Below are 27,090 nucleotides of genomic sequence, written 5' to 3'. Positions count from 1 at the left end.
AACAATAACGACAAAAAAGAATAAAATGAGTGAATGGATGAAAGGCTGCTCCTCCATCATGTTATCCTTTGGCCGCTCACTGCTTTCCGATGAAAAGGAGGCGTCGTTCACTTTTTCATGCAACGTCAATGATTACTCCAAGAGTCTGAGAGGCTCGTCTGAAGTCTGCGTTCACAGAGCTTACGGCACCAGCCGAAGCCGGGTCGCGCGTTCCCCCTCCTGGGGCTCATTCTTTCTCAGGCCGCACAGACCACCCCACCAAGCCTGGGCTCTTCTCCCTCCTCATCAGGACCAGCGGGGACACCATTCTAGTGGTGACAAGGTCAGTAACATTTTGTGTCCATTCAAGGGCTCATAAATATGCATTTAGGATAAAATAGCAGGAGGGAGTAGTCCTTAAGAGGAAATAAAAACGATACAAAGATCAATAGAAGTGCTCCTCTAAGCGTTTTCTTGTTCGTGGAGCTGCACTTCGCTCCTCTGCCTCACCGCTGGCCACCGCCCAGCCTGGGGAAGCAGACCGGGAGTTCAGTCCTCGGCACATTGTTGTTCTTTGACCGTCTTTCTGTTTCCCCACCTGCCACGCTCAATGCTTGATCAAGAGGTCAGAGCTACTCCAAAGGAAGAGGTCAGGTCAGACCAGGAGGAGAGCTTTTCACGCCTGAAAAGGGAGATGGGACCGATATATCACAAATAGTTCTTTCTTCTTCTTTTCTGCTGTTGGGATACCGTCCTGGTCCTGCTCTTTGCCTTGATCCGCTGCTGCCTCTGTGGGATTCTGGCAGGGCAGCCAGAGGGTAGCTGAAACAGTGGAAACACATTCTTCCCAGCCCTGACAGGCATCAGCAAAGGAAATTTTTCAAGAACAAGTGCGGCCAGTCAGGAGTGGAGATGCTAAAATGACTGTGAGACACTGAGGTAGCTCCCATGTGTCCTTCAGGTTTCAACTCAAATTCTGTTTCTCAAGTAACAGGTTAAATTGATAATAGTTCAGGCCCCCTATTTTGTTCTCTCATCTCACATTATTTCCTTCAGAGCATTTATCAGATATGCAATTACATTCTGTTTATTTGTTAATACTGACACCTCCCCTCCTGGAGTGGATCCTTCCCGGGGAAGGGCACCGGGACTGTGTTGTCTACCAATGTGACAATCCTCACTGCCTAAGCTAGCCTAGCATATTTTGGCGCTTGCTAAATATTTTTCAATGAATAAATGAATCTTTCCAAATTTATCTAGTGTGCTCACCTTACATGTGAATTTACACTTTAACCTCCTAAATTTGTTTAACAAGGCTGCTTATAAAAGATGGCCTCTGAGACAGGCAAACTTCAAAGGCTGTGTGTGTGTGTGTTTGTGTGTCTCCACTGAACAAATGAATATAAGGTGCTAAGAATAAATGATATAACTAATTTATTTTAAAGCTTATTAAAATACCACAAATGAAGGTGAAGTGCTGGTAATGCTAGTGGTCACTAATTTTTGTCTCATATTCCTGATTAAATAACTGATTCATAGAATTTAGAGGAGAAATACGCATTATCTTTACATTTGTACAACACTCAATTTTCCCATTCATCATCATATTATATATAAGTAGAAAAGGTAGATTTGTACCAGCCCCACTGACTTGCCCAACGTCCCATAGTTTGAGATCTGGCAAGATTAAAACACAGCACTTGATCTTCTGACTCCTAGCTAAGAATGTTCTCAGACTTGCATGTAACATAGCACATTTATTCAGGTACAACAGATACTGTGCTTGCACTAAAACCTTAAATGATTTCTGCTCGTAGGCCCTTTATACACCCTGTGTTGAAAACATCACCTAAAACATAAAGAGTAAGGTTGCTAGATATAAGAGCAATATTGGAAAGTTAGTTGTATCTCCCTATGCCAGCAACAGCGTCTGGGTAAAAAAAGTACACAATTTTATTGAAAGACATTAAAGAAGATCTATATAAATGGAAAGATGTTAATATTTGTGGAAAAGAAGACAATATCATAAAGATGTAATTCTCAGTATACTGAGCTACAGAGCAGATGCAATTCCAATCAAAATACCATAGAATATCTTAGAACCTAACACTCTGATTCTGAAATTTATATGGAACAGAAGGAGCCCAGAACAGCCAAGACATTCTTGAAGAGAAAGAACTGGGGAGTGTTGTCCTCCTAGATACCAATTCTCATTTTAAAGCTATATGGCATTGGAGCAGGGACAGACACACAGACTGATAGAAATGAATGTGCTCAGAAACACACCCACGCATGTAAGAAACTTGATATCTGACCCGCAGACTAGATGGGGCAAGGACGGGCTCTTCAATAAACAGGGCTGGAACGCTGGCTACTTATACGGGAAGCAAACAAATCACTGTTTCTAATCACACAGAAAAAATTTCTGATAGATTAAGGATTGATCCATGAAAGGCAACATTAAAATTTCCGGATTGAAAATATCTTTAACACCTCAGGATATGGAAAAAGCATAAGCCATAAAGGAAAGCTTGATAACTCAACTATATTAACATATTAAATATTACATTCAATATATTAATATATTGCCCTATATTAATAATAAAAGACAAACCACAAACAAAGATATCTGCAACACATAAAATTGACAAAGGATTAGTATCCAGAATCTATCAAGAATCTGTATGACCAAGAAAGTTATATGGCAGTAAGTTATATGTCGTATGTCTTAAGTTGTACGCCATTTCATATCTATCAGATTGGCAAACGTTAGTAAGTCAGAGGGGAGGCTGTGCACTGGTAGGACCCCTCACGCCCTACGATGGGAGAGCACTTGGCCTTGCCACGAGGAGGAAGACGGGTTCTGTGACCAGCCACTCCAGCGGGGATCTATCTATCAACTGACCAATGTACGGATCATTTTAAAAACAAAAATGCAATATTAAGGATATGCGCTGTGTGATAAAACCTGCTTTTTAAAACCCTAATACGTACATGATCAGGAACACTTACTCATTTTTTAAGAATTCTTTAACACAACTTTTAAAGGCTATATGTATTGCGCCATCACATGGAAGCAGCATAATGTATAACCACTCCCTACTGCTGGCCATTTAGATTATTTCAAATTTCTTGCTAGTATATATAAACATGTGATACTCTTGTAGGTAAATCTTTGTATCCGTCTCTGATTATTTAAGATAAACTTCTCACAGCAGTTTAAACGGTAAGCGTGTCTGACATGGGTTTTTGCCAAATTGCCCTCCAGGAAATATTACTAATTGATACAGCAGCATAAGTATATTCCCCGCCCCCCCACCTCCCTGACCCTGGCTAAAAGCATAAACTTTGCCAGATTCAGAAGTGAATTTTTCATTTGTATTGATGTAAACAACACTGAGGCTGAACACTTTTTGCTCATTATTTACTTAGTTTCTACATGGTTTACTTGCTTAATCCTCTACTCATTTTTCTACTTAAGTGTTTACATTTTTTGATGACACATAAGAGCTTCTTAATATATTCAGGATATTAACCCTGTCTCTGCCAGGTATGTTGAACTTTATCACTTACCTTTTACTTTTGTTTTTGTTGGTTTGGCTCAAATTTTTACCTCTTTATACAGTCAAAGCAATCTTTTCCTTTATGGTTCCTTCTCTGATACAGAGTTCTTAATGTCTCCATTGAAAAGATTAACTCATCTCCCCTTTGGGCCCCTACGACAAAAATCCCTCATCTAAATGAAAGCAATAGCACCTTCCTAACAGGCTCTTTGTGAACATTGAGATAACTTATATTAATGTGCTTTACAAATAGTAAAGTAACATATAAATGTTGATTATTAGTGGCTCTCAATACATGGCAGTTATTAACACCACATGATGCCCGTTGGTCCACAGAGTTTATAATTAACTATATGCAGGTCACCTGAGCAGATGTACTCGGAGATGATAAAGTCTGAAAGATCAAATGAACTGCCGGAGACAGGCACCGTGATGCAGACGTACCTTTCACATCGCTCGGCAGGTTCAGGAATACAGAACAGTCATGAGAAAGGCCCCGATGACGAGGCTCTTACCTTACTCTTCCCCCTCGTCCAGCTCGGTTTCTTTGTGCACCACTACCCTCGTGACCGACATGTCGGGGTGCTGCTCCCTGGCTTCCCTGATGGCCTGGGCCAGCGCCTGCGGGGTCAGGAGAGAGCACTGTGAGTAGAGGAAGAGGCTCTTTCTTGGGATGGCTATACACGAGCATAGCCATCACCTGGGATCCATCCCTCCTCCTGCCAAGACAGTTTCACTGCTTTATTTGAGGAAGCAGGAGATTTGAAATGGGCTCCTTTTTCATTTTAGAGAATGCATCTCATTTCCCCAGATTTCCCATTTCTCCAGTCCACTGCCAAATAATGATACATGTAGGAGACACATGCTGGCTCTGAATCCCACTCAGCCTGGCACGCACTGTGAGACGTGGAGAAAACAGATCTTCTCTGACCTTAGGATTCTCATCTGCAACCTGAGACTTATGCTAAGATTGTAAAGATAATGTTAAGGTTCGATGTATGGATTGAAGGAATGATGTAAAGCCTCCAGCGTGGTGTCTGCCCTCCACACTCGAGTGATACTTGCAATTACCCAGTTGCCTCAAAACTCACGGTGCAAGAAATCTCTTGCATTCCTATACACTAATGATGAATAATCTGAAAGAGAAATTAAGGAAACACTCCCATTTACCATTGCAACAAAAAGAATAAAATACCTAGGAATAACCTACCTAAGAAGACAAAAGACCTGTATGCAGAAAACTATAAGACACTGATGAAAGAAATTAAAGATGATACAAACAGATGGAGAGATATACCATCTTCTTGGATTGGAAGAATCAACATTGCGAAAATGACTATACTACCCAAAGCAATCTACAGATTCAATGCAATCCCTATCAAACTACCACAGGCATTTTTCACAGAACTAGAAAAAAAAATTTCACAATTTGTATGGAAACACAAAAGACCCCAAACAGCCAAAGCAATCTTGAGAAAGAAAAACGGAGCTGGAGGAATCAGGCTCCCAGACTTCAGACTATACTACAAAGCTACAGTAATCAAGACAGTATGGTACTGGCACAAAAACAGAAATATACATTAATGGAACAGGATAGAAAGCCCAGAGATAAACCCACACACATATGGTCACCTTATTTTTGGTAAAGGAGGCAAGAATATACAATGGAGAAAAGACAGCCTCTTCAATAAGTGGTGCTGGGAAAACTGGACAGCTACATGTAAAAGAATGAAATTAGAACACTCCCTCACACCATACACAAAAATAAACTCAAAATGGATTAAAGACCTAAATGTAAGGCCAGACACTACCAAATTCTTAGAGGAAAACATAGGCAGAACACTCTATGACATAAATCACAGCAAGATCCTTTTTGACCCACCTCCTAGAGAAATGGAAATAAAAACAAAAATAAACAAATGGGACCTAATGAAACTTAAAAGCTTTTGCACAGCAAAGGAAACCATAAACAAGATGAAAAGACAACCCTCAGAATGGGAGAAAATATTTGCAGACGAAGCAACTGACAAAAGATTTATCTCCAAAATTTACAAGCAGCTCATGCAGCTCAATATCAAAAAAACAAACAACCCAATCCAAAACTGGGCAGAAGACCTAAATAGACATTTCTCCAAAGAAGATATACAGATTGCCAACAAACACATGAAAGGATGCTCAACATCACTGATCATTAGAGAAATGCAAATCAAAACTACAATGAGGTATCACCTCACACTGGTCAGAATGGCCATCATCAAAAAATCTACAAACAATAAATGCTGGAGAGGGTGTGGAGAAAAGGGAACCCTCTTGCACTGTTGGTGGGAATGTAAGTTGATACAGCCACTATGGAGAACCGTATGGAGGTTCCTTAAAAAACTAAAAATAGAACTACCATACAACCAGCAATTCCACTACTGGGCACATACCTTGAGAAAACCATAATTCAAGAAGAGTCATGTGGGCTTCCCTGGTGGCGCAGTGGTTGAGAATTTGCCTGCCAATGCAGGGGACACGGGTTCGAGCCCTGGTCTGGGAAGATCCCACATGCCGCGGAGCAACTGGGCCTGTGAGCCACAACTACTGAGCCTGCGCGTCTGGAGCCTGTGCTCCGCAACAAGAGAGGCCACGATAGTCAGAAGCCCACGCACCGCGATGAAGAGTGGCCCCCACTCGCCGCAGCTGGAGAGAGCCCTCGCACAGAAACGAAGACCCAACACAGCCAAAAATAAACATAATAAATAAATAATAAATAAAAATTAAAAAAAAAAATAGAATGTAAAGGATGTACCAAGGTTTAAAAAAAAAAAAAAAAGAGTCATGTACCACAATGCTCATTGCAGCTCTATTTACAATAGCCAGGATATGGAAGCAACCTAAGTGTCCACTGACAGATGAATGGATAAAGAAGATGTGGCACATATATACAATGGAATATTACTCAGCCATGAAAAGAAATGAAACTGAGTTATTTGTAGTGAGGTGGATGGACCTAGAGTCTGTCCCACAGAGTGAAGTAAGTCAGAAAGAGAAAAACAAATACCTTATGCTAACATGTATATATGGAATCTAAAAAAAACAGAAAAAAAATGGTCATGAAGAACCTAGGGGCAAAACGGGAATAAAGATGCAGACCTACTAGAGAATGGACTTGAGGACACGGGGAGGGGGAAGGGTAAGCTGGGACGAAGTGAGAGAGTGGCATGGACATATATACACTACCAAATGTAAAATAGATAGCTAGTGGGAAGCAGCCACATAGCACACGGAGATCAGCTTGGTGCTTTGTGACCACCTAGAGGGGTGGAATAGGGAGGGTGGGAGGGAGACGCAAGAGGGAAGAGATATGGGGATATATGTATAGCTGATTCACTTTGTTATAAAGCAGAAACTAACACACCACTGTAAAGCAATTATACTCCAATAAAGATGTTAAAAAAAATAAAATTAAAATAAATAAAATTTAAAAAACAAAAATCTCACAGTGCAGGACCAGGCCCTGCTCATCTTTGCCCTCTTAGGCTCTCAGTAATTGCTTGAGGAATGTTGCAGGAAAAATATCTATTAGCTTCTGGGACACAGAACAATTAAAACCGCAAGCAACAATGACGACAAACAATCAGTAAAGCTAAAGAAAAGAGAGAGACTAATCTTTAGATAATAAAATACAGCTCCCTATTTTACAGGTGGAAACCGTGAAGGCACAAAGGTTCATGGGTCTTCCTCAGGACCACCCTGCCAGGGGGCTTCAGGGCAGGGGAGGGCTGCCCGTCCACTGATTCATGGGCTCTTCCCTGGATGAGGCTGTGAGAAAGCAGAAAAGATTTCTCTGAGTTTGATCAGAAAGTAAACTGTATACGAGGATTATGGTAAAGTGGAAAGATCCTGTTTTTCAGAGGGAAAGATGTTTAAAGAGGTCACGGGGAAAAAGTAAAAGAAAACCGCACGGAACAACACTCAAAATCTAGGAAAGAACTTGAAAACAAAAAAGAAATCCTACTAGGAGAGAGACTGCTGTATCTCATAAGGAAAACATACATTTGAAAAAAGCAGCACAGTTTTCCTGCTGCTTTGTCACCTGCCTTTGGGGACAACTGCATTTCTTGTTTACAATATCATTTCTGTCAGCTGGAAGGTTACTGAGCAAAACCCTGAGCCGCATTCCACAAAGAAAGAGAAAACTACCCCCCAAAATTATTTTCACGCCAAAAACGTTTCACTCAGAAGCTTGGAAGACACTTGAGGGTGCTTAAGTTTCCACTGGGGAACAAACTCTGGCAACCTACCTGTGTTGGGACAAGAGAGGATCGATCAGACAGGGGACCAGGCTTCCATCTGAGCGTCAGCACAACTGCTTGCCACGTGGGGAGAGCAGGCAGCCCAGTGGGCAGGAGCAGAGTGGGGACCTCATCTCAGAGCAGGACAGCAAGTGCTGCCGTGTACTAACTGCAATGTGAATGGGGAAGGAGACCGAGTACATCAGGGAGGCTCTAAGTCTGTGTTCAGAGGCAAGAGGGAGATTGGCACCATCAACACTGTCTACTCCCTGCTGGTTTCCGGAATCCAATTTGAGAAAGGACAGCTCTGATGGGAGCCAACGTGGCTACAGAACAACTTCTCAGCTACTTTGAATTCATGTTCATTACAAAGATCTGCCTACATTAAACCCCTGCATTTGTCAAAGAGGAAACATACATGATACCCAAGGGAAGGTAGCAGGCGTGAAACATGCTTTAATTAGCAGAAAAGTAGGGAAAACGGAAAACTGCTATTATCATCTTCAAACATATTTGAAGTCAGTTTGCCCTTAGCTCCTTTCCTTCCATAATATCAGTACACGTAATTAAATACTGTAAAATGTTAATTTACTGCGGCAACAATAAAGACTGTTGAGAAAACTATCACATTGCACTGCCAAATTGAGAAGTTATTTTATTAGAAAGAAATACACTTTGCCGTGTTGTTTATGCCTCCCGGGTATGGAGCTGAGAGCCACGACTAGCACGGGGTGTAGAACCTGCAAAGCGAGTTTCTACAGGAGCACGCCTCTTTCACTTGCCAGCACAAGAGATTCCTTCTTTTCCTATCCTGCTCAGATGAAGGGTTTCCTTCCACTATTAAAATTCTTTTAATGTAGGCAAGGAACTGAAAAGGTGTCAATGACATTAAAGTCACTGCATGATCAACGTCAGTTTTTGGCAGGGAACTAATTTCCCTCCTTTACTTTTAAATAGTTCCATCATCTCATTTACAGGCTTTAAGGGGAAAGCAAACTCATCATGAGCTTCTGGTGACAAGCATACCAGAAGCCACAATTACATTTACTCAAAAAAGTTTATGACATCTTATAAATAAACATGAAAAAGGTAAATATCTGTTCTCTTCATTTGGATATCTGACCTCAGTTTTGGGTTTTTTTGGGTTTTTTTTAATCGAAGTATAGTTGATTTACAATGTTGTTAGTTTCAGGTGTACAGCAAAGTGATTCAGTTATACATATACATATATCTATTCTTTTTCAGATTCTTTACCCTTATAGGTTATTACAAGATACTGACTATAGTTCCCTGTGCTATACAGTAGGTCGTTGTTGTTTATCTATTTTATACATAGTGGTGTGCACACTTGTTAATCCGAAACTCCCAATTTATCCCTCCCCCGCCCCCTCGCCCCACTTCAGTTTTAAAATGGGCTGAAGGTGTGCGTCCTCACAGCAACAGCTAAAGCTGCAGCGTCATGATTTTCTTCTAATGGAAGAGTTAGGAATTTTGTTATTTTGTGTTATTTTGGAACTTACATTTCAGACTGTGTTTTTAATATTTGCCGTTCAGAAGCGGTACTATCTAGATTTGAGTTTTCAGGAAAAACAGGACAAAAGAATACACATAAAATAAAACCTGCAAGTAAACCCTCAAGGGAAAAAGTGGCATTTGAAACCCTGAAAGGGCCTTGTTTGGTGGAGACAGAGGGCAGACGAAACAAAGGCTGGGAGAGGACCCCGATTTTCACCTTCCATCAGGCCAAAGAATGTGGGTTCCTGCCCAGCACACTGTAGAAATTCAATAAATGCTGAGCGAGAGTCCCAGAGGAAAAAAGAGTAAGAATAGGGTTTGCTCCAACTTAAGGTCAGAGTGACTCAAAACTGTCCCAGTGAAGAGAAGTAGAATAAATCTTCTATATGGGAAACCAGACGCTTGGTTTCCACACAGGTAATTCATTTTCTAGTGGTGAACAGACACATGTATAGTCATCTACAATGAAGCGCTATTACTAAGTCAAAATTCAGAGTCAGGGCAACCTTTTAACCTATAATAACTCTCAAGGAATTTAAAAAAATACATTATGAAATATGTAAGTAAAATTATGTATACAGGAGTTTTAAAAAACAGTAATTTTCTTTTTAGGCATAGAAGAAAATCTATTCCTGTTTGGCCTTTCTTATAGCAAGCCTTTCTTAAACGAGAAATTTTGTTCTCTAAAATTTCTGTGTTCAAAGCTGGGTGACTATCATTTGTTCCTACTCCCCAGCTGAGATGGTCAACTGAACATTTTCATTTCTTCAAATTATTGTAAAAGGAAAAGAGCTTGGTCTCCTTTAAAGTTGAGTTAAAATCACTCAGAAAATAACAAAACAAAAAATTTTATCATCACTTGGGACTGCAGTCTAAAATTAAAGCTACTCTCCAAGTCTCCAGCGGTTCCATTCGTCACCTGTTCAGCTTAACAGAATGGAAGTACAATTCTTTAAAAAATCTTTTCTGAATACATATAAATTTTCACTTTGTAAGAGACCTTATATTACCTTTTCCTACCCCTCAATAATAGTAATAACTAGGAGAAAACATCTAGAGGTAAATAGCCCAACTTTTCTAATGCTATAAAAAAATACTTGATAAGTTCCTGAAAGCGGGCATAAGTCAAACTTAGCGGCTTTCCTTATTTTTTTGGAAGCCAGTGTCATTTAACTGCCATTTATTTTTCAGTAACTGTTGACTTGCCTTTAAACCAGGCCCACGTGAATGCCTGATGGTTGCCAAAAATCCTCTTGATTATTGTGAGCCAAAGGTGCATGTAGAGCTAGTGTGAAATGAAAAACAACCCACATTTTGTGCTAATTCAGTGCTAGGAAGGCTGAAAGGACAGGTTGTGTTTAGGCTGTGAAGGGTCTTTATGCCAAGCTTAGGAGGTGCATTCATCTAGGAAGGAGGTACTGGGAGAAGCGGTTTGACACAGGGACGTGACATGATGACAGAAACTTAGAAAATAAACATGGCCAGTTTCAGAACCAGAACCTCAAGTCTTTACCTGGTCGTGATCAATATCTGCATCTCCCGTGATCACGATGCGCTTTTCAATTCTTGTTTCAGATATTCCACCTTTCACAGTCTAAAGGTCATAAAGAAACAGAAGGGAGGGAGGATTAGCAATCACTAAAACATGTTTACACATAATCAGAGAAAACAGAGATGGCGCACACCTAGACCTTCTGATCATCGTTAAGCAATTCACACTGGGTGGGGAAGACTGATGTTCTAGAAATTTCTTTAAGCTCCATAGAGAATCCGATCGTTCAAAGTGTAGCATCATCTGTAAGCACTCCTAACTGAAAGCAACCTTAAAAACTATCTTATCAAGATTCAGGTGAGACTAAGATGCAACAGATGCCATTTAATCCAAACAGTTCCACTGGAACATTCCGTTACAGTTTCCGGAGTTTCTTCACTTCCAATTGGCCAATTTTTGAAAAGAAGGGAGCAAAGGAGAAATAGTTGTTTGTTTTATGTAGAGTTATAAGGAATGCTAATAATTTAGGCATCTGGTTTAGGTTTGGGAAATTGTTTGACTGGCATCATACAGATCCAGTTGGTGATTTTCTTCATTTGGTTTAGTGCAATAATAAAAAAAAAAAAAAAAGAAGAAGACTTGGACTTGGTTTAAGATAGGTAAGAGGTGTGAGGGCGATATAAAGATTTTCATCCAATGTCTGATTTGATTCTGCACGTGGCTGTGACATGAACATGTAACGTGGCTGAACAAAGGCTGTGAGGGGACCCGGGGGTAGGAGCTCCTGGGTGAACTGCCCACAGAGTTACAGAGTGACTGGCTTGGAGCGAGGTGACAGAGCCTGGGGCATGATAGAGGCTGAGAGATCATATGCCCGTGACACTCTACACAATGAGCAAACACCACCCAGTCCTGAGAAAGTGCACGCTCAACCTCTACAACACTGATAAATTTACACACAGTCACAGGTATTGCACTTAACTGTTAAGAAACAAGGCTGATCACTAAGATCATTAGGTCTTAATAACTGGATATGCTTTAAAATGAACACCAATACCATCTTGCACTTATGGGACATTTTTTTAATTCATAAAGTTTTTTTTGTTGTTGAAATGCGGCGTGAGGAGGGCACAAGGGATACATTTGAGACCTTCAAGCACTAACCAAACATGAGAAGTAGAAGCAAAAGGAACTACTGGAAAATAATGCTGGGTTAGAAAGGTGATGACCACGTCACGCACTGGAATCGCGTGGAGGGCTTCCTAAACACTCCCGGGGTTTCAGAAGATCCGGAGTGGGGTCACAGTATTCACACTGCTAACAAGTCCCTGGGTGAGATTGCAGGTGACAGTGCAGAGACCACACTTTGAGGATCGCTGGTCATCAGGTGTTAAACATTTAAAGAGTGATCTGGAGAAATGCTCCAAATCGACATACTGGTATCTTAAATCAATGGGGGAAATTTACATGATTTGAACAACTCGGTGAAAACTTTCAATGGCAGTCTTCACTTCCTTGCTTCAGTCAGGAGAGCTGACTTATACTTACCAAACCTAGGCTTCCAATTTTATTAGGTTCCCTCTGCTCCTACAGCTGTCTTAAGTAGAGCTATTTAGAACATATTTTTACCCCCTTGTACTTTACAAATTTGCAATTTGGTTTAAATACAAATGTCAGTGGAGCCCAGTTTCTTGCATACTTTAAATCTAGGCATTTTTATTCCACTGGCACTGTGCGTAATAATTGGAAGTGTGAATAGGAACAAAGAAACCATTCAGGAAAGATTCTGTTGGCAGTGTACGTTCCCCTGGATTGCTTTACCTTGGTGATGTGTGTGGTTGTCGTTGTCGACACGGACTCGGAGGTGACGGTCTGCGCAGTCAGTAACGTGCCCGAGTCACCACCAGCCCCGCCATCAATCTTTGGAGAGTTGGGGGGAAAATACAAAGTAAGGCTTAACTTCCGTTACGTTGTCAGGGAAGACCCCTCCCCATCGGACATGCAGCTTTTAAGACCTAAGGAGTCGGCAGAAGATGCTAGCTGCCTATCCTCTGCATGTCTGTAGTGGTGATTTACTGATCAGAGATTGGCTGGCATTTCAACAGAGTAAAGTCAAGGGCTAAATGCACATGGAGAAGCCAACCCTGGGCGGAGAGAGAAAAAACGAAGAATGGAAGTAGAAGGTGGGACTGAAATCTACAGGGGAGTCGTGAGAAAATCTGACCGAGGGCCATTCGCAGAAGCTAGAAGAAAGCAGAGAACCAAGCAGAGAAGTTTCCACAGTGACCAGAAGTGCTGAGTTTGTTGTTTTTTTAAGCACAGGTGGGTAAAAATAAACGTTTTCTCAGATTACTAAGCAACAGAACCTGACTAGGATAGACTAAGCGTAAGCGATTTGGTTAATTGCTTATCTCTAGATTTTTTTTGAAATGACATTGTTCCTGTAATAGTTTGTGCGTATACACGGCTACATGTATTTCAATACGTATGCACACGTGTGCACACATGTGCACGCACTCTCTCTATATATGTGTGTATATAAATAGCTTATATATAAATCTTATACTATGTCTATATAGGGTTTAACTTCTTTGCTTTGATACTAGAAAGTTCTAGAGTTTACCAAGGGAAATAATGAAGCACATTAATAGGCTACGAGTTTATGCTAAGATCACCAAACACGTTTATCGCCAGTTTCCTGACACTGACAGGAAATAACTGGAAAGTGCAGAGTCTTTCTTACTGTAAGTTAGGAGGAGATCTCTCGAACTTGGGTCACGCACCTCTACTTCTTTACAAGGGCACTTACCACAACAGAAACACATGAGTACACGCTCTCCTACCACGCCCGTTCATAAGAAACCTATTTGTGCTTATGTGGGATCTACGCACATTTATGGAGAGCATATCTAAAATGATTTTAAGGAATGTTTCACACATAAACACATTACGCCTTTAAAAAATATTTCGAAAGGACAATAATCTGCCATCCTCCACCATGGTACAATCCTACTAGAACACTAAATTTCTCAGTTGAAAAAAGAGTTGTCCCAGTTTCTAAACGGTTCCATTTTGAAATGATGACTACTTTCCCCTTTTTTGTTACCCTTAAGGTTAAATATCTTATTTCAAATCTTTACAGAATCAGTGTGTGAACACCTAAAATCAAACACACGAATCTGGTAATTATTTAGACGCACAGTATCACATTTACATAAGAATGGCAACATATGTTTTCAGAAAATAATCCCACATGAGGAGAAGCACAGGTGTGTGTGCATATGTGTGTACTTGTAAACAAGAGTGAGTTGAATGGCTCTGTCTTCGTGGAGTTGGAGGAGGGGATAAAAGCCTAAATTAAATTCTACGAATCCATAAATTAAATGAGATCCAACAAACTTTGTAAGATGATCTGTTTCCCAAGTGTACATAAACACTCCTGGATACATCAAGCCAGAAATGGCTTATAAGAATAATAAGAACAACATTGGTACTGCCTGTCCTAAAAAATCACATGTACGCTTCCCCCCATAATTACTGGGTCACCTTTTTGATTGTAGCAAGTTACGTTGCTGAAGTACACTTATAAAATGGAGATATGAAAAGCTATGTCAAAGTCAGAAACACAAACTAGGAGAAGACAGAATGAAAACAGAAACAGACTAAGTAAAAAAGAACTCAAACAGTCCAAGTCTAGAGACTTTGTACCTGCGGAGACTCATATGTGATGGTTTTGGTCTCAGTTTGGACAATAGGGACTTCCTTGGTGGAGATTTCTGTCCTTTGTGAGGCATCAGAAATTGTTACCATCTCTGTTTTTACCACTGGTGGCTGAAGTGAAAAGGAAGGGAAACATAAATTCTAGAGGTAATAAAGTAAAAGTGCTTAATGGAGCCTTCAAAAATAACTGTAAGAAATATATCCAAACACACACTCATGAACAAAAGAAAAGAGTAAAAGGAAATAATCTAAAACAAAAGACAAAAGAAAAACACTTTCCTTCAAATATCATATATATGTGTATAGATATATACGAAGAATAAGCTAGCATAATAGCTCCCTAAATTGTGGTAGGCTTCAAATTATGATGGTCCCAAATTACTTACGTGTCAAGCCTGGCATACAGTGATATGGAAACTTTAGCTTTAAGCAAGTAATGATAAAATTGAAAAGAAAACAAAACAGAATGAACGATGAGAAGTGACCTGCCTCAATTTTTATTACAGTTTGAAGAAGCATATAGTTTGTGTGAAGGCTGTAAGGTTTGTGTGTGTGCCTTTAATTGGCACAGTTGGTCAGTAGGCTAAGATTTGCTCTTTTCCCAAAAAGCCTTTTCTGCCCTACTGACAAGGAGATCCCATTTTCAGAAAGAATATCTTCAAGCAGGATTGTTTTCAGTTATACCTGTCTAAATCTTACAGTGTTTCTTCTGTATTACATAAGTTAAAACGTTATATCTGTAGAGTCACTCCACCATTGTTGCATTAATGCTTTGAACCATTTAAAACATTCAAAGAGATGGTCACGGCCTGTTAACATTGTAAGTCTGCTGAGCATGTATCTTTAATACACCATCAGACTATACTACTACCAAAACACTACAGTGCTTTCCTTGAGAGAAAATTCCCAAGTGTAATTATTTAAAGAGGAATAACCTGTATATTAAATGCAGAAAATAATAGTTTAAAGCATTCAAAGACTTTCAAAATATCTTCTCTGAAGTGAAATCGGAAGTTTAAAAGTAACATAAATCCAGTTAATTATTTCAAGACAAAGTCACTTCAAGATTTTCTACCCCATGAAAGAGAGCAAATATGGATAATCCCTCTACTGTCGGCATTTAATTTTAATCAAGGAACACTCACACGGAAGTAAATCCTCCCTCAGCATAACTTTAACTCCCAAATCAGAGACACTGCACCTAGTGACCAAGACTTAATCTAAGAGGAGTATGGAAAGGCTCTTTCTTGAAGAGAAAAAGGAAAAAGACCCAAACCCAATGGAGACAACTCACAAAACACATAATCAAACTTGCAAATAATCCAGAATTGATGAGAGGATAGAACGAGAAGAGAAGGGTATCCTCCTGTTAGCTTCTCGCTGCCCAGAAGGAAAGCTAAGTCTCCTGACCAGACGGTACAATCCCTGGAATCTAAAACCTGAAATGCCAGGGGTATTCAAGAAATAATGTTTTCATCAGGGCTAGATGCTGAATTCAGAGCATCACGGTGATCGGAGCCTGCTGCCACTCTGAAAATCTTAAACTGAAGAGAGAATGAGCCAGAAGGTCAAAACCAGTCGTGACACCAGCAACACACACACACTGACCGTTTTTCAACACTACATACACCATTTTCTAATGAACAAAAAGGCATTGTGAGGAGGCAGTGCAACTAAAGATAAACCACTGAAAACATCCAAAAACATGCAGAGAAAAATTTCAATGTGAAATGAGAAGGGAAAAACCGACAGGCTGCTGTTGGAAAGTTTATCGGGTGATCCAGTTGCGGTAAAGACGCCAGAAACCGTGACCCGAGAGGGCAGAAAAATCGACAAAGCAGGGCCTTCCCCCTTCCTCCCGTGAGAGATCGAAATCAGAATCCTCTCGAAGAAGCTGAAGGAGACCTGGGAGGACAGGAGAAGAAGAGAGGCAGGTGTGCTCCACCTGAGAAACCGCTCTAGCGATGAGCTCCCGCTGGGGTCTCCCATTTACCTCTGAACAACAGATAATCTGCGGCAAAACATCAATGTCAACGGGAGCCACCTCTCCGTTAACTTTCTGTTGCTCGTCCTCCGTGTCTTCGCCCACGTCTTGCTTAACGGCGCCTTCGTTTACACTCTTCGGGGCAGGGATCTGGGGGCCCGCTACCTTTTCCTGGGTCACTGTTTCTACCGTGCCGACGCTGGCACCTGCTCGGGTGAGCACGCTGGCTGCCGGCACTGGGTCCTGCCTCTCTACTACCTCGGCTGCTTGGCCGGGCGCCTGGTCCACCTCTTCTTCACACTCCTCCTGTTCCTCCCTGATGGTGCCCTCCGGCACTCGGTGGTGGGGCCGGTACTCCCCCACGTCCTCCTCCTCCTCGCTCTCGCTGCTGCTCTCAGAAGACAGGGAGGTGGAGTCTTTCTGCGTCCCCGGCTCCACCTTCCGCATCTCCCCAGGACCATGCCCAGGGGACGGCTCTTTACCGTTCAGCTCTGCCGGGGTTACTCTTTCGTCTTTCCCAACCTCTGCCTGCTTCTTCTCCTCCACTATATTCAGAGTCTCAAGTGAACTCTGCACAGAAACAAAAATGGATGAGGGGGAAACAAAAATAGATGAATAAATCAAAACGACGGCAAGCAAAATTAACCGACGGCAGGTTCATGTCATGGAGAAAAGCAAAGATGATGATGGTGGTGGTGGTGGACTGAAAGGGAAGCGGGTGAAAACGTGAGCGGGATTGGAAACGTCGGGCAATGGTGTTAACATGGAAAAGGGGAGAACCTTAACAGCATCGCTGGCTCCGGCGCAAGGCCCTTCGGACTCAGGAGCGCATTTCTGCGGAACAAAAAGCAACCGAGGACACAGAATCAATAAAGGTTTTCCTCGACGCCCACCGAAACAAACATCCGACACCGCAAAGACAGAACAGCAAGAATCAACAGCTACAAAAACCTTTGCCCGAGGTCACATGAAGGACAATCCAGACAAATGCAAGAAGCTTAGGGAAGGAAACAAAAACACAAAAACAGCTAGCATCCTCCCAAAGAGATGAAATGGTTTTATTATACTTATACCTATAAGCTCCTCCTTCTTGTTGAAAAGGTAGGGGGAAAAAATGGAATTATACCAGAGCTTACTCATTATTTTAAAGTTTAAATGTTAAGACTTTTAAAATCTATTCGACAGTTTGATTTTAATCAGACAAAAAAAAAAAATTCTGGCCTGAACCCCTAATTCCTAAATGAATATAGTATTAATAAGATGATGCCTTTGTCTTTTGCTGGCTTGTTGAAAAATCAGCTTTAATTGGCAAAATTATAATTATCTCACATAGTTATTAACATAAAAATGTTGTCATTTCAGAAACAGTTATTAACATCCCAAACTGTGCGATAGATTAGCAAAAGGGATATTATAATATTAGGGTGGATGTCAGTTATGGCTCCAAGTGTCTTCTCTTAGAATTTAGCTCCTCCATTTGAAAACTGAAATGGACCCAGTTTATCATTTGAGATGCACATTGCTAGCCCCTGCAGGCATCTACTTTGGGGGAGTAGATTTACTCCAGTTAAGTACAGTACCTAAACGTTCAATAAATGCCTGAAGACGAAATACATTAGTAATATAACTTCCTATGCTATAGTATTGATAATCAGGGTAGCAACTTTCTTACAAAGGAGTCTGTTTTTAAAGATTAAAATTTTCCTTATTTTTTTTAACTTTACATAAAGCCTAGCCAACTTTTTGACATTCGGGTAGCACTAATGCCTTGTGCTCTAACTTTAAAAATTCAGCTAGAGATAGTAGCCCTACTTATTCAAGAAAGTATCTCGATGCTGAATGAAGAGCACTGCACCCCTGAACCCTCTGGGCAGAAAGAGACCTTGCTGTGAAGCTGCCCAGACACTAACTGGACTGGAGCTGTTTCCTGTAACCGATAACACGACCTCATGTTGATCTGCTCCAGCAACACGGACAACCATGAGCAAAAGGTCCTGAAAGGGCACCTATCAACAGATACTCACACACTGTCTTTGATCTGCCCTGTTATTCTTAAAGGCATGGTAAGGGCACGTTTTCATTGCTCAAAATTAATACCATGTAAATCACGTTACTGACAGACCAAGAGAGCCATCCTTCCAAGTTTACTGAAAGCCCAGAGGTTTCAGATGTTAAACTGGAAATCTCTAAATCTATTTTGGTAAAGGGGTAACATTTAGCTGTACCTACTTATAAACTTCTTTATAAATAAAGATATCCAGGGATCAGAACATTTCTAAAGGAGACATTTCATTATCATTATTTTTATTACTTAACCTCAAATGGCCAGATGGGTTCTGCCCAAGTTCAGGGAATCCCTTAGGGGTCATTCCAAAAAATGAAAATAATTATTTCATTGAGTATGGCAAGCACTTCGAATTTTTCCATATAAGCAGGATTTTTAAAATAATAAACCATCAGAAGATGTTTAAAAGACATTTAGACTTTGAAAACTTTTCTGCAAAAAATACTTAGCTTCTACTTGGTTGAAGCTTTCCCTCCACATAACAACTCAGACTCTGGGCCTTAGTGATTTAAATGATTCTCTGAATTTAGGCAGAATTGGGGTGGAGGGAAAGGAAGCAAGAGAAACATCCAATCAGTATCTTTTCCTCAAGTCCAAATTCTGTCATTATTTCTTGAATGTTTCTCCCAGGAAGAGTTAATTGCACCAGTGAAAGCACTGGAGGAAGAGGTTCCTTAATACTCAAAAAATAAAAATCACTCTTATACGTGGCTTTTAAAAACAGGGGAAACAAAGTAAAATGCACCTCAGGCAACTGTGAGAAGGGCGAGGAAGAAAGCTTTTCAGAAGGCGCACTGGAGTTCACAACAGTGCCCCCTGCTGTCCAAGTGCTGGCTGAGGTGAAGGAGGCTTTCATGCTACCAGAAAAGCCCTTGTCACTAAACAAAATTGATGATATCTCCTCTTCTAGGCTCTAGAGAGGTCAGAAAAGGAAGAACAAAGAGTTAACAATAAGTCAGAACAGACAGCAGTGACCTACTGAAAGGAAAGGTTACGCAAGAAAGAATCACAGAGCAGCATAAATTGAAAGGCAAGGATTCTAAAAGATTGTGCAGCAGGCGTCTGTGGCCATTGCCCTGAATGACAGCTTTCCACCCTGCCTGAGAGTCGTTGATAGCTCTAACCTACAGAAACAAGCTACAACTCTTTAGTTTCTCACTGAAACTTTATCACAAGCTGAGCATGACCAACCCACCTCATCCGTCAAACGCTGCTCTGTATATTCTTGAGGGAGCTTCTCGGCGTGGCCCCTGCACTTGCTATACTTATTTCGGTGTTAGCGCTTGGGTGTCCCTAACCCCTTGCCTCCAGTGCCCTTCCCCAGGCACTCTGGGCCTTGCCAATTTTGTCATCTCTCTGAGGTCCACTTAATATTCCACGTTTTGTGTATGGCCTTCACTGACCATTTCAGCTCCTATGACCTCTCCCCTGCCCCATACCACTCTGTCTGTACGGCAAGCGCTTTGACAGTAACCCACCGAAATTCCCTCAGACGTGCTAAATATGCCATGGAATGAAGAAACAGTATCTTTTTTTTTTTTTTCAACAAGAAACAGGTAAAGAAAAAAAAAAACTCTAAACAGGAAGACAAACTCAGAGGGGGAAACTCTGAGCAATGTAAAAATCATCTATCCCTGAAACGCTATTAAGGCGAATTTAATCTTCATATTTCTGGCCCTTAAATGACAGTCCTTAATCTGCCTGAGGGCACAACAGGAAAGCTGGGGACTATCCCAGGTACCTAGAATGCCAATGGTTAAGAGTCACCATGAAGGTCCCCCTCATGTCAGATGTGTGCAAGAATACTTCCTAATAAAACCCACTGCTCAGAGATCTTAAAGACAGATAAATGAATGAATAAATGAATGGCATTCTGGGATGCCCCTTGGGACAGTGCACTAACTGGGGTGAAGGGTAGGTACGAGGAGATGAGGAGGGCGAGGTGCGCAAGCACAATACTCAGGAGAGAAAAAAAAAAGCTTCTGGACAATTTCAGCTTAATTACAGTCTCCATAAAATTACACCATCCCTAGGGTCGGGTGGGTGGAGACGGTGTCCTAGCTGGTAAAAGATCACTGGGGAGTTTAAATAAGTGCCATGCATCTAATTATTCAATAAAATATCTCCAAAATTACCTTAAAAGTCCAGTGTATGTAATCTCTACTAGACACAGGAGTTTCTATATAAAATATAAACTCATATTTTATACAAGTTCAAGTGTGTCGTAGTTCTCACAATACATAAGACGATATACAATAGTTATTTGCCTATTAAAGACTAAATGATTTGGTTTCCAATTTTCTGCTCTACTCTCAAAATTATTCATAATGTACCGAAACCATTTTGAAAGTTTGATGTACTGATTTCTAAACAAGAAACTATTACTGTTCTTTTTTTTAATCTATAAAACACATATTATAGACATTTGGAAAACTTGTTCAAATTATACTCTTATGCATAATTTATTTTACATTTTATTAAGGACTGCAATTTAAAGATAATCAAGAAACTCTGAAAAATTAAGTAGCAAAATGAAGATGCAACAAAGACAGAAATTTAAAAGATATTCTGTTAAAAGTCAAAACACTCCAGTAGACTTAACTTTCAACTAATAGCAATGAAGTGTTATTTGGCGCGGGGCGGATACAGTGTAAGTGGTCAAAAAATGTTTGTTGGGTGAATGGATGATTGCAGTTACAACAGTCCATATGTGTGTTAAATAAATACGTTATTTTCCAGCATGTGCTGGAGAGGAAAAGAATAAGAAAGAAGCAGTAACTTCAAGCGTAGATAAACCGTTTAGGAGCTGAACAGTGGATAAATTCCAGATTTAAATTTCACATAACATCATTTTAATGTAACTTCTACAATAACGAATGGATGGTTTTCACTGTACATGGTTTATACCGTACACTCCCCTAAACGATGACATCCAGAAAAAAATGATCATTTTAAACATCTTCACCAAAATTCCAGTTTCCTACTGCAAAGACATCATTTTAAATTGATCAAATGATGTCATCTGATTCGCTTCTAAGGAGGATAGATTTTCAAAACTATGTAATATTTCAAAGCATATGATATTAAAGTCATCATTTTACACGGAGAATCTGATTGGCTTTGGATTTCAAGCTAACCTTTAAAGTATATAAAGATGTCACTTGGTTTAGCTTTATGACGTTATGTTTCTCATTTGCAGTGTTCCAGAAATATTTCATCTCAACCAGATCTCAGATACTCTTAGCGCAAGGCTTCATCTTCCACTTAATCTGCCTCCCCCACCATCCCACTGTATGTTCTGATGAGTAATACTCTCTGCCGACTAACAAAATCAGACTTGGTGGAAGGGAAACACTTTCTCCTTATTCCGATCTGTGCTCTCGTTCCCATCCCCTATAATCCATTCCTCAACCAGCACCAGAGGGGTCTTTGTCATACACGTGGGATTATAGCACTACTCAGCTTGAAGCTCTCCAATGGTTTCCCATCATTCCTATAACGTAACTCCAAATTGTTAATATGTTCTTGAAGATCCTGCCAAGATCTGGAGTCTGACCTCTTTGACTTTTTTCAGACCTTGTCATTTGGTCTTTCAGTCCTTTAAATTAATTCCTGTCTTGGGGCTGCATTTGCTCTTCCTTACACATGGAAAAAACTTCACACGTCCACCTCCTTCTCATCACTAAGGCCTCAACTCAAATGCTATCTCTTCCCAAGCCTTCCCAATCACCTTCTAACTCGACAAGTATTTCATCTCCTTAACACTTCTTAGCGCTCCAAATTTTCTAGTTACTAATGTGCATGTCTGCTATCTCCTCCACTAGACTCTAAGCATTCTAGTCCCAACAAACAACAAGCTGACCGGCTGGCTAAGCAAAATCACTAGAGATAGAAGAATAACAATGTAAAAGCAACGGAAAGCTAACTTCCCTAGTAATGCCAGATATTTCATATATGCAGGAGCACAGAGAGATCCGAGGGGCTGCTCGCATACACCAAAATCTTTTAGCCCATTGAAAATCTTAAAAATAAAAATTCAAAAGGTTTCCAAATGTAATTAGTAAAACAGTAACCTAAATCACACATAATTCGTTACTCTAACACCACCACAGTGTGCGTTGTACAAACAGTGCATTTTCGTGTGAAATCACGGTTTCCCAACTGCCAGCCACATCCATCAAAATTAGGGGTCATTTATCACCTAAATCGGTTGAGATGTCTGCATTTCAAACTGTGGATTTCCAAATAAAGTACTTTTGCAATGTGGTGCTTCTCATCTAATGATCCTATGTTTCTATTTTACTTTTTAAGCACTCAAAAGTTTATTTTTAAAAATTTAGGTTGATACACAAAAGAAAAAGGAGTATCTTATGGCTGTGGACAGGAATAAAGGAAAAGGGGAAAAAGCAAGAGTAGATCCAAGGATGCAAGGTGAACACCTTGTCTGCCTCCTGGGCTTTCTCTTCAACTGTCCATGCGGCCGCCATCTGATGCTTCTCCGTCATGGATAAAATATCCTTGAAAAGATGGTCTCCTTTGCTCTATTGTTTTAAACAATAGACATGATCAACAAATAAGACAAGTACATTACATCTATAGCAACACAGACATAAAACGACTGTGTGGGTCAGCGGAACAAACCAGATGAAGCGGCACATAAAGGGAGGACACAATCCCAGCACGTCATCAGACACTGTTCCCCCAGAAAACACAACGCTCTAGAGGTGATTCTGAAATACGGACAGTAACATCTTCAGAAAAGCTGAAAATAAGAATTAAAGTTGTATACAACTTCAGAAGACCCTGCTATGGTGTTTTAAATCTTAATATTGTCAAAAGCTTTTTCAGTTTTTAGCAATTACTTTTGCTCATCTGCTTTAAAGAGCTGTTTTCCTTTCACTGTCACAAACTTAGAAATTTAAAGTAACCAACAGCTTTGCTTTTTAAGAAAAGGTGAATAAAAATAGCCTAAGAATATCTAAATCAAACGCCTACAATTTGGTAACATTCAAGTCAGACTAGATGATGAATTTAAGGAGAAGAGAGGGGTGAAAGGAAAAGAGGAAAGAGTAAATTGTAGGGTAACACCTGAACACACTTTCTAAAACTGCATATTAAATATAGTATGATCACTGTCTCCCTCAAGTAAAATAAACGAGCCCATGAAGTTCTTGGTTGACAACAGGAGAGATTTTGCAGCATCAAAAAGAACAGATATAGATGAGAATGAAGAAATATTTTGAGAATATATTCTAAAGGCAATGCTTATAGTGGTGGCGAAGAGAAATAAACCATGGAAAGAATAAGAATGAGTTTGGAGAGATGTTATGGGTAAAAATGTTCTTAAAGTACTAATCTACATTTCATTACTAAGAAGTTTCAGTATTAAGTTGTATAATTAACATTTTACAAGTTTTCAACAGGGCTCATCAGTCTTTAAAGCTAAATTTAACTATCTTCACAGTAATTACCTTAAACCATTCTAAATATGGTCTACATTCCTACATCCCTTTAATTACTAATTCTTTAATTATTAAACAAACTCTCTTATTTCAGAAGTCAATAATTAACTTACTAAATACAATATACGTCAGTTTCTAAGTCGCCCTATGTAACAATTCATTACTACCAATTTACTTGAGTAAAATAGTGAAACTATTCTAAAGGTATTTCGAAACTCATACAATTTACCCAAGAACTACGTCAATAAGTATTACACATTATTAATAAATATTTAGTATTTTAAAAATTATTAGCAGTTACATTTTTTTAAAAAAAGGGAACATTTTGTAACTTCTTGAGAATCAACATAATAAGATTAGCAACCTAAGTTTTACTGAACAGCTGGATTGAGACATACAGCCAACAAATAGCTAGTGACATACCCCTTGTGTCTGTAGGGACAGAGGTGTGATACGTCGTTTTTCCCATTCATTAGGGCGTGGTTCGGGTGTGGATTCCATAAAATTGCGCTTGAGTTCACTAATGCTAGCCTGGTGTTTCAGTATTTCCTCCTGGGCCTTATCCAGGTCCTAGCAATATGTAACGTAATAAAGGGGGAAAAATCCAAAAGGAAAAAAAAAACAAAAAACAAAAAGAACCCAATAGGATAAAAACAAAAAATGAAACCAAAAAATAAGACAAAGTAAACTTATGATTAAAAAAACACAGTAAAGCAAGAAAAATGCCAAGTCTCAAAAGCCATATCATCACCTAGGAATATGAGTTTGTCCAAATTTGAAAATAAAACCAATGTGCAATTTTTTTGTGATTCCTGTCTTAAAGGGTTCTGACTTCTTCCTTGTTTAGATTTGTTTAAGAAATCAGTAGAAAGAGGCTATGGAACTAATACTCAACATGGCCAATCACCCTTCTTTCTAATAGTTGGGTTTGATATGCAGCCCATGACTTTGTTCCTGCAAATTTACCTTTCTGTTTAGGGTTACTACTAGAGTTGCACGCTGTAATATAATGAAGCAAGTGAAAATAGAGAAAGGTGGACTCAGAGCCCATTTGGCCTGACAGGAATCCAGTCCAGGATCATCCCAAATAAAAGGGGCAGGGGGACCAACGGTTGGCTTTTTTCAGGAAATTCCAGCAATGGTTTTTAATCCTTATGGAATAAACGGAACAGCTTCCAGAGGCTGCTTCTGTTTGGCCTTTCTCTAAAATAAATGAACGTCATATTAGTTTCACGTACTTGCCAAGCACAAATGCGGGGTCCGGCCACCCACGTACCAAACAGTCCTTATAAAAAGATGCGACGAAAACTACCAGGTCAATTTTCACCGAAATAGGCCCTGACAAATGTCACTTGTGGGATTTTTTAGATTGGCCCTGAGAAATGATATTTGTGGAAATAAAAGGCAGTATTCAGAAAACAGTTTTAACTGAATTTTAAATGTTTTCTTATATTTCAAAAATCATGGGGCCACCTGTGGATTATAGCTTTCAATCCCACTCCTCCCAGAGAAACAGGTCATGCATCTGATTAAATTAGATGTTCCATATGCATGCACAAGCGTCGTAGCTCATCTACGAGCTGCTATCGCCATTTGCAAAATCTCATGAAAATCTAAAAATCTTTGCATGGCATGAAAAAATGACTGTGGCTTGAGATCAGGCACATTTCTTACATTTGTTCAAAGCAATGTTACGTATTACACTTTAGAGCATTTTAGTAAGTTATGCAAAAATACATTTCCAACAGTTATCAAAGCTGCTGAAAGCAACCGAACGGATTAGTCAAATTACTGAGGATTGCGGTTCTCCACTGAATACACTGCCATGTACTACCCTAAAAGAAGGGGGAAAAAGAAACAAAAAACCGTTCTCGTGTGACACGGGGAATACAATACATTTTACATTCCTAATTGGGTGGCTAGGTTTTTTTTTTTTCCTCCTCTTTTCTTTCTTACTTTCTTTCATTTATTCTTTCTTTTTAATCAAAACAAACCCATTAATTAGCATACTCTCAAATGGAAGATTTTAAGTGGACCACATTCCTAATTGCATGGATTTTGGCACTCTCTCGCCCCACCAAAAAAAAAAAAATTGTGGACTCAGGGCCAAATGACTTAATGCCAATCGACAAATATCTGTTTTGGTGAACGTGTATTAAGGATGGGATCACGTTACTTCAGACTCTAAACCCTGGAGAAAGCCCATTAGGAGAAAATAGGTTTACTTGCAGAACTTCAAGATTAATGAATAAAAACTTTATTCATTTGATTACACAGAATTTTTTTTTTCCCAGTTGTCACTTTGAGAACTTCTAGTAGATATATTCCTACCTAAGCCACTTTAAAAGAACAAAGTTGGACTGGTAACATGCACTCCCGAGGCGAACCTCCCCCATGCATTTCGTGCACTGTGCTTGAAAGTTGCCAGCCAGCCGGCCTGCGCGTGACCCCCCGTTCACAGCAGCCTGGCAGCCATTAGGACAGAGTTGTTTTCTTAAATTATACAAACCTCCAACATTAAATTGCTATGTCTGACATAAATATTATCCCCTTCTACTCTCAAGGAATTTTTCTGTGAAATTAAATCACACACAGGGGGGGAAAAGGCAAATAAACATAAGTGTATCAATCAGCAAGCACCAGAAATGACTCAGAGTTGGATAGTCTAAGACGTTAAAATAAAAGAGGAATAAAAACCTGAAGAACCTAAAGCCACAACGAGCAAAACTCACAAATAAACCCTAAAAGTGCTCCACCTCCCACACAATGATAATGGCAGGCAGCAGCTACCAGGTATTTAACTTTGGGGGAAAAATATCCACCTCCTCCAGCTGCGTTTCCTCCTCTTCCGTCTTCGCCTGGAAGTCACCCAGCAAGCAGCCAGAGAGAAGGGGAGTATTAGTGGAAATGCTACCATCAGTGCAAAGAAGCTGTATTTGAACTTAAATGGTGAACCAGCATTACCAACCTTCACTGTCTGGCCCTCAGAAGATGCAGACTATTAAGCCACTTTGGTCTTTCTTCACCTACAGT

At 40.0% G+C, this 27,090-nt stretch overlaps 1 protein-coding gene across 24 annotated transcripts in view; it reads right to left on the bottom strand.

Annotated features, from left to right (window-relative positions):
• EPB41L2 (erythrocyte membrane protein band 4.1 like 2) overlaps nucleotides 1-27,090 on the bottom strand; it is a 213,622-nt gene that overhangs the window by 13,896 nt on the left and 172,636 nt on the right. For 14 of the 24 annotated variants that reach the window (XR_014248769.1, XM_082406340.1, XM_082406350.1 and 11 more), the window contains 11 exons: nucleotides 26,880-26,915; nucleotides 26,567-26,629; nucleotides 24,481-24,627; nucleotides 23,035-23,136; nucleotides 19,341-19,508; nucleotides 17,311-17,364; nucleotides 16,540-17,100; nucleotides 14,535-14,657; nucleotides 12,648-12,746; nucleotides 10,848-10,928; nucleotides 4,058-4,163 (listed from right to left, as the gene is read on the bottom strand). Coding sequence is in view for 23 of the 24 variants with exons in the window: in XM_082406340.1 (XP_082262466.1) it covers nucleotides 4,059-4,163; nucleotides 10,848-10,928; nucleotides 12,648-12,746; nucleotides 14,535-14,657; nucleotides 16,540-17,100; nucleotides 17,311-17,364; nucleotides 19,341-19,508; nucleotides 23,035-23,136; nucleotides 24,481-24,627; nucleotides 26,567-26,629; nucleotides 26,880-26,915 (1,539 nt within the window). In the remaining variant the exon portion in view is untranslated. The remainder of the gene's footprint in view (nucleotides 1-4,057; nucleotides 4,164-10,847; nucleotides 10,929-12,647; nucleotides 12,747-14,534; nucleotides 14,658-16,539; nucleotides 17,101-17,310; nucleotides 17,365-19,340; nucleotides 19,509-23,034; nucleotides 23,137-24,480; nucleotides 24,628-26,566; nucleotides 26,630-26,879; nucleotides 26,916-27,090) is intronic. The other 10 variants (XM_082406351.1, XM_082406352.1, XM_082406353.1 and 7 more) reach the window with 8 other exon arrangements.

This window comes from Balaenoptera borealis (genome assembly GCF_965194805.1).
Source record: "Balaenoptera borealis genome assembly, chromosome: 9".
NCBI classification, from domain to species: Eukaryota; Metazoa; Chordata; class Mammalia; order Artiodactyla; family Balaenopteridae; genus Balaenoptera; species Balaenoptera borealis.
The sequence above is the reverse complement of the archived record's forward strand: the minus strand, read 5'-3'. Positions and strand labels throughout refer to the sequence as shown.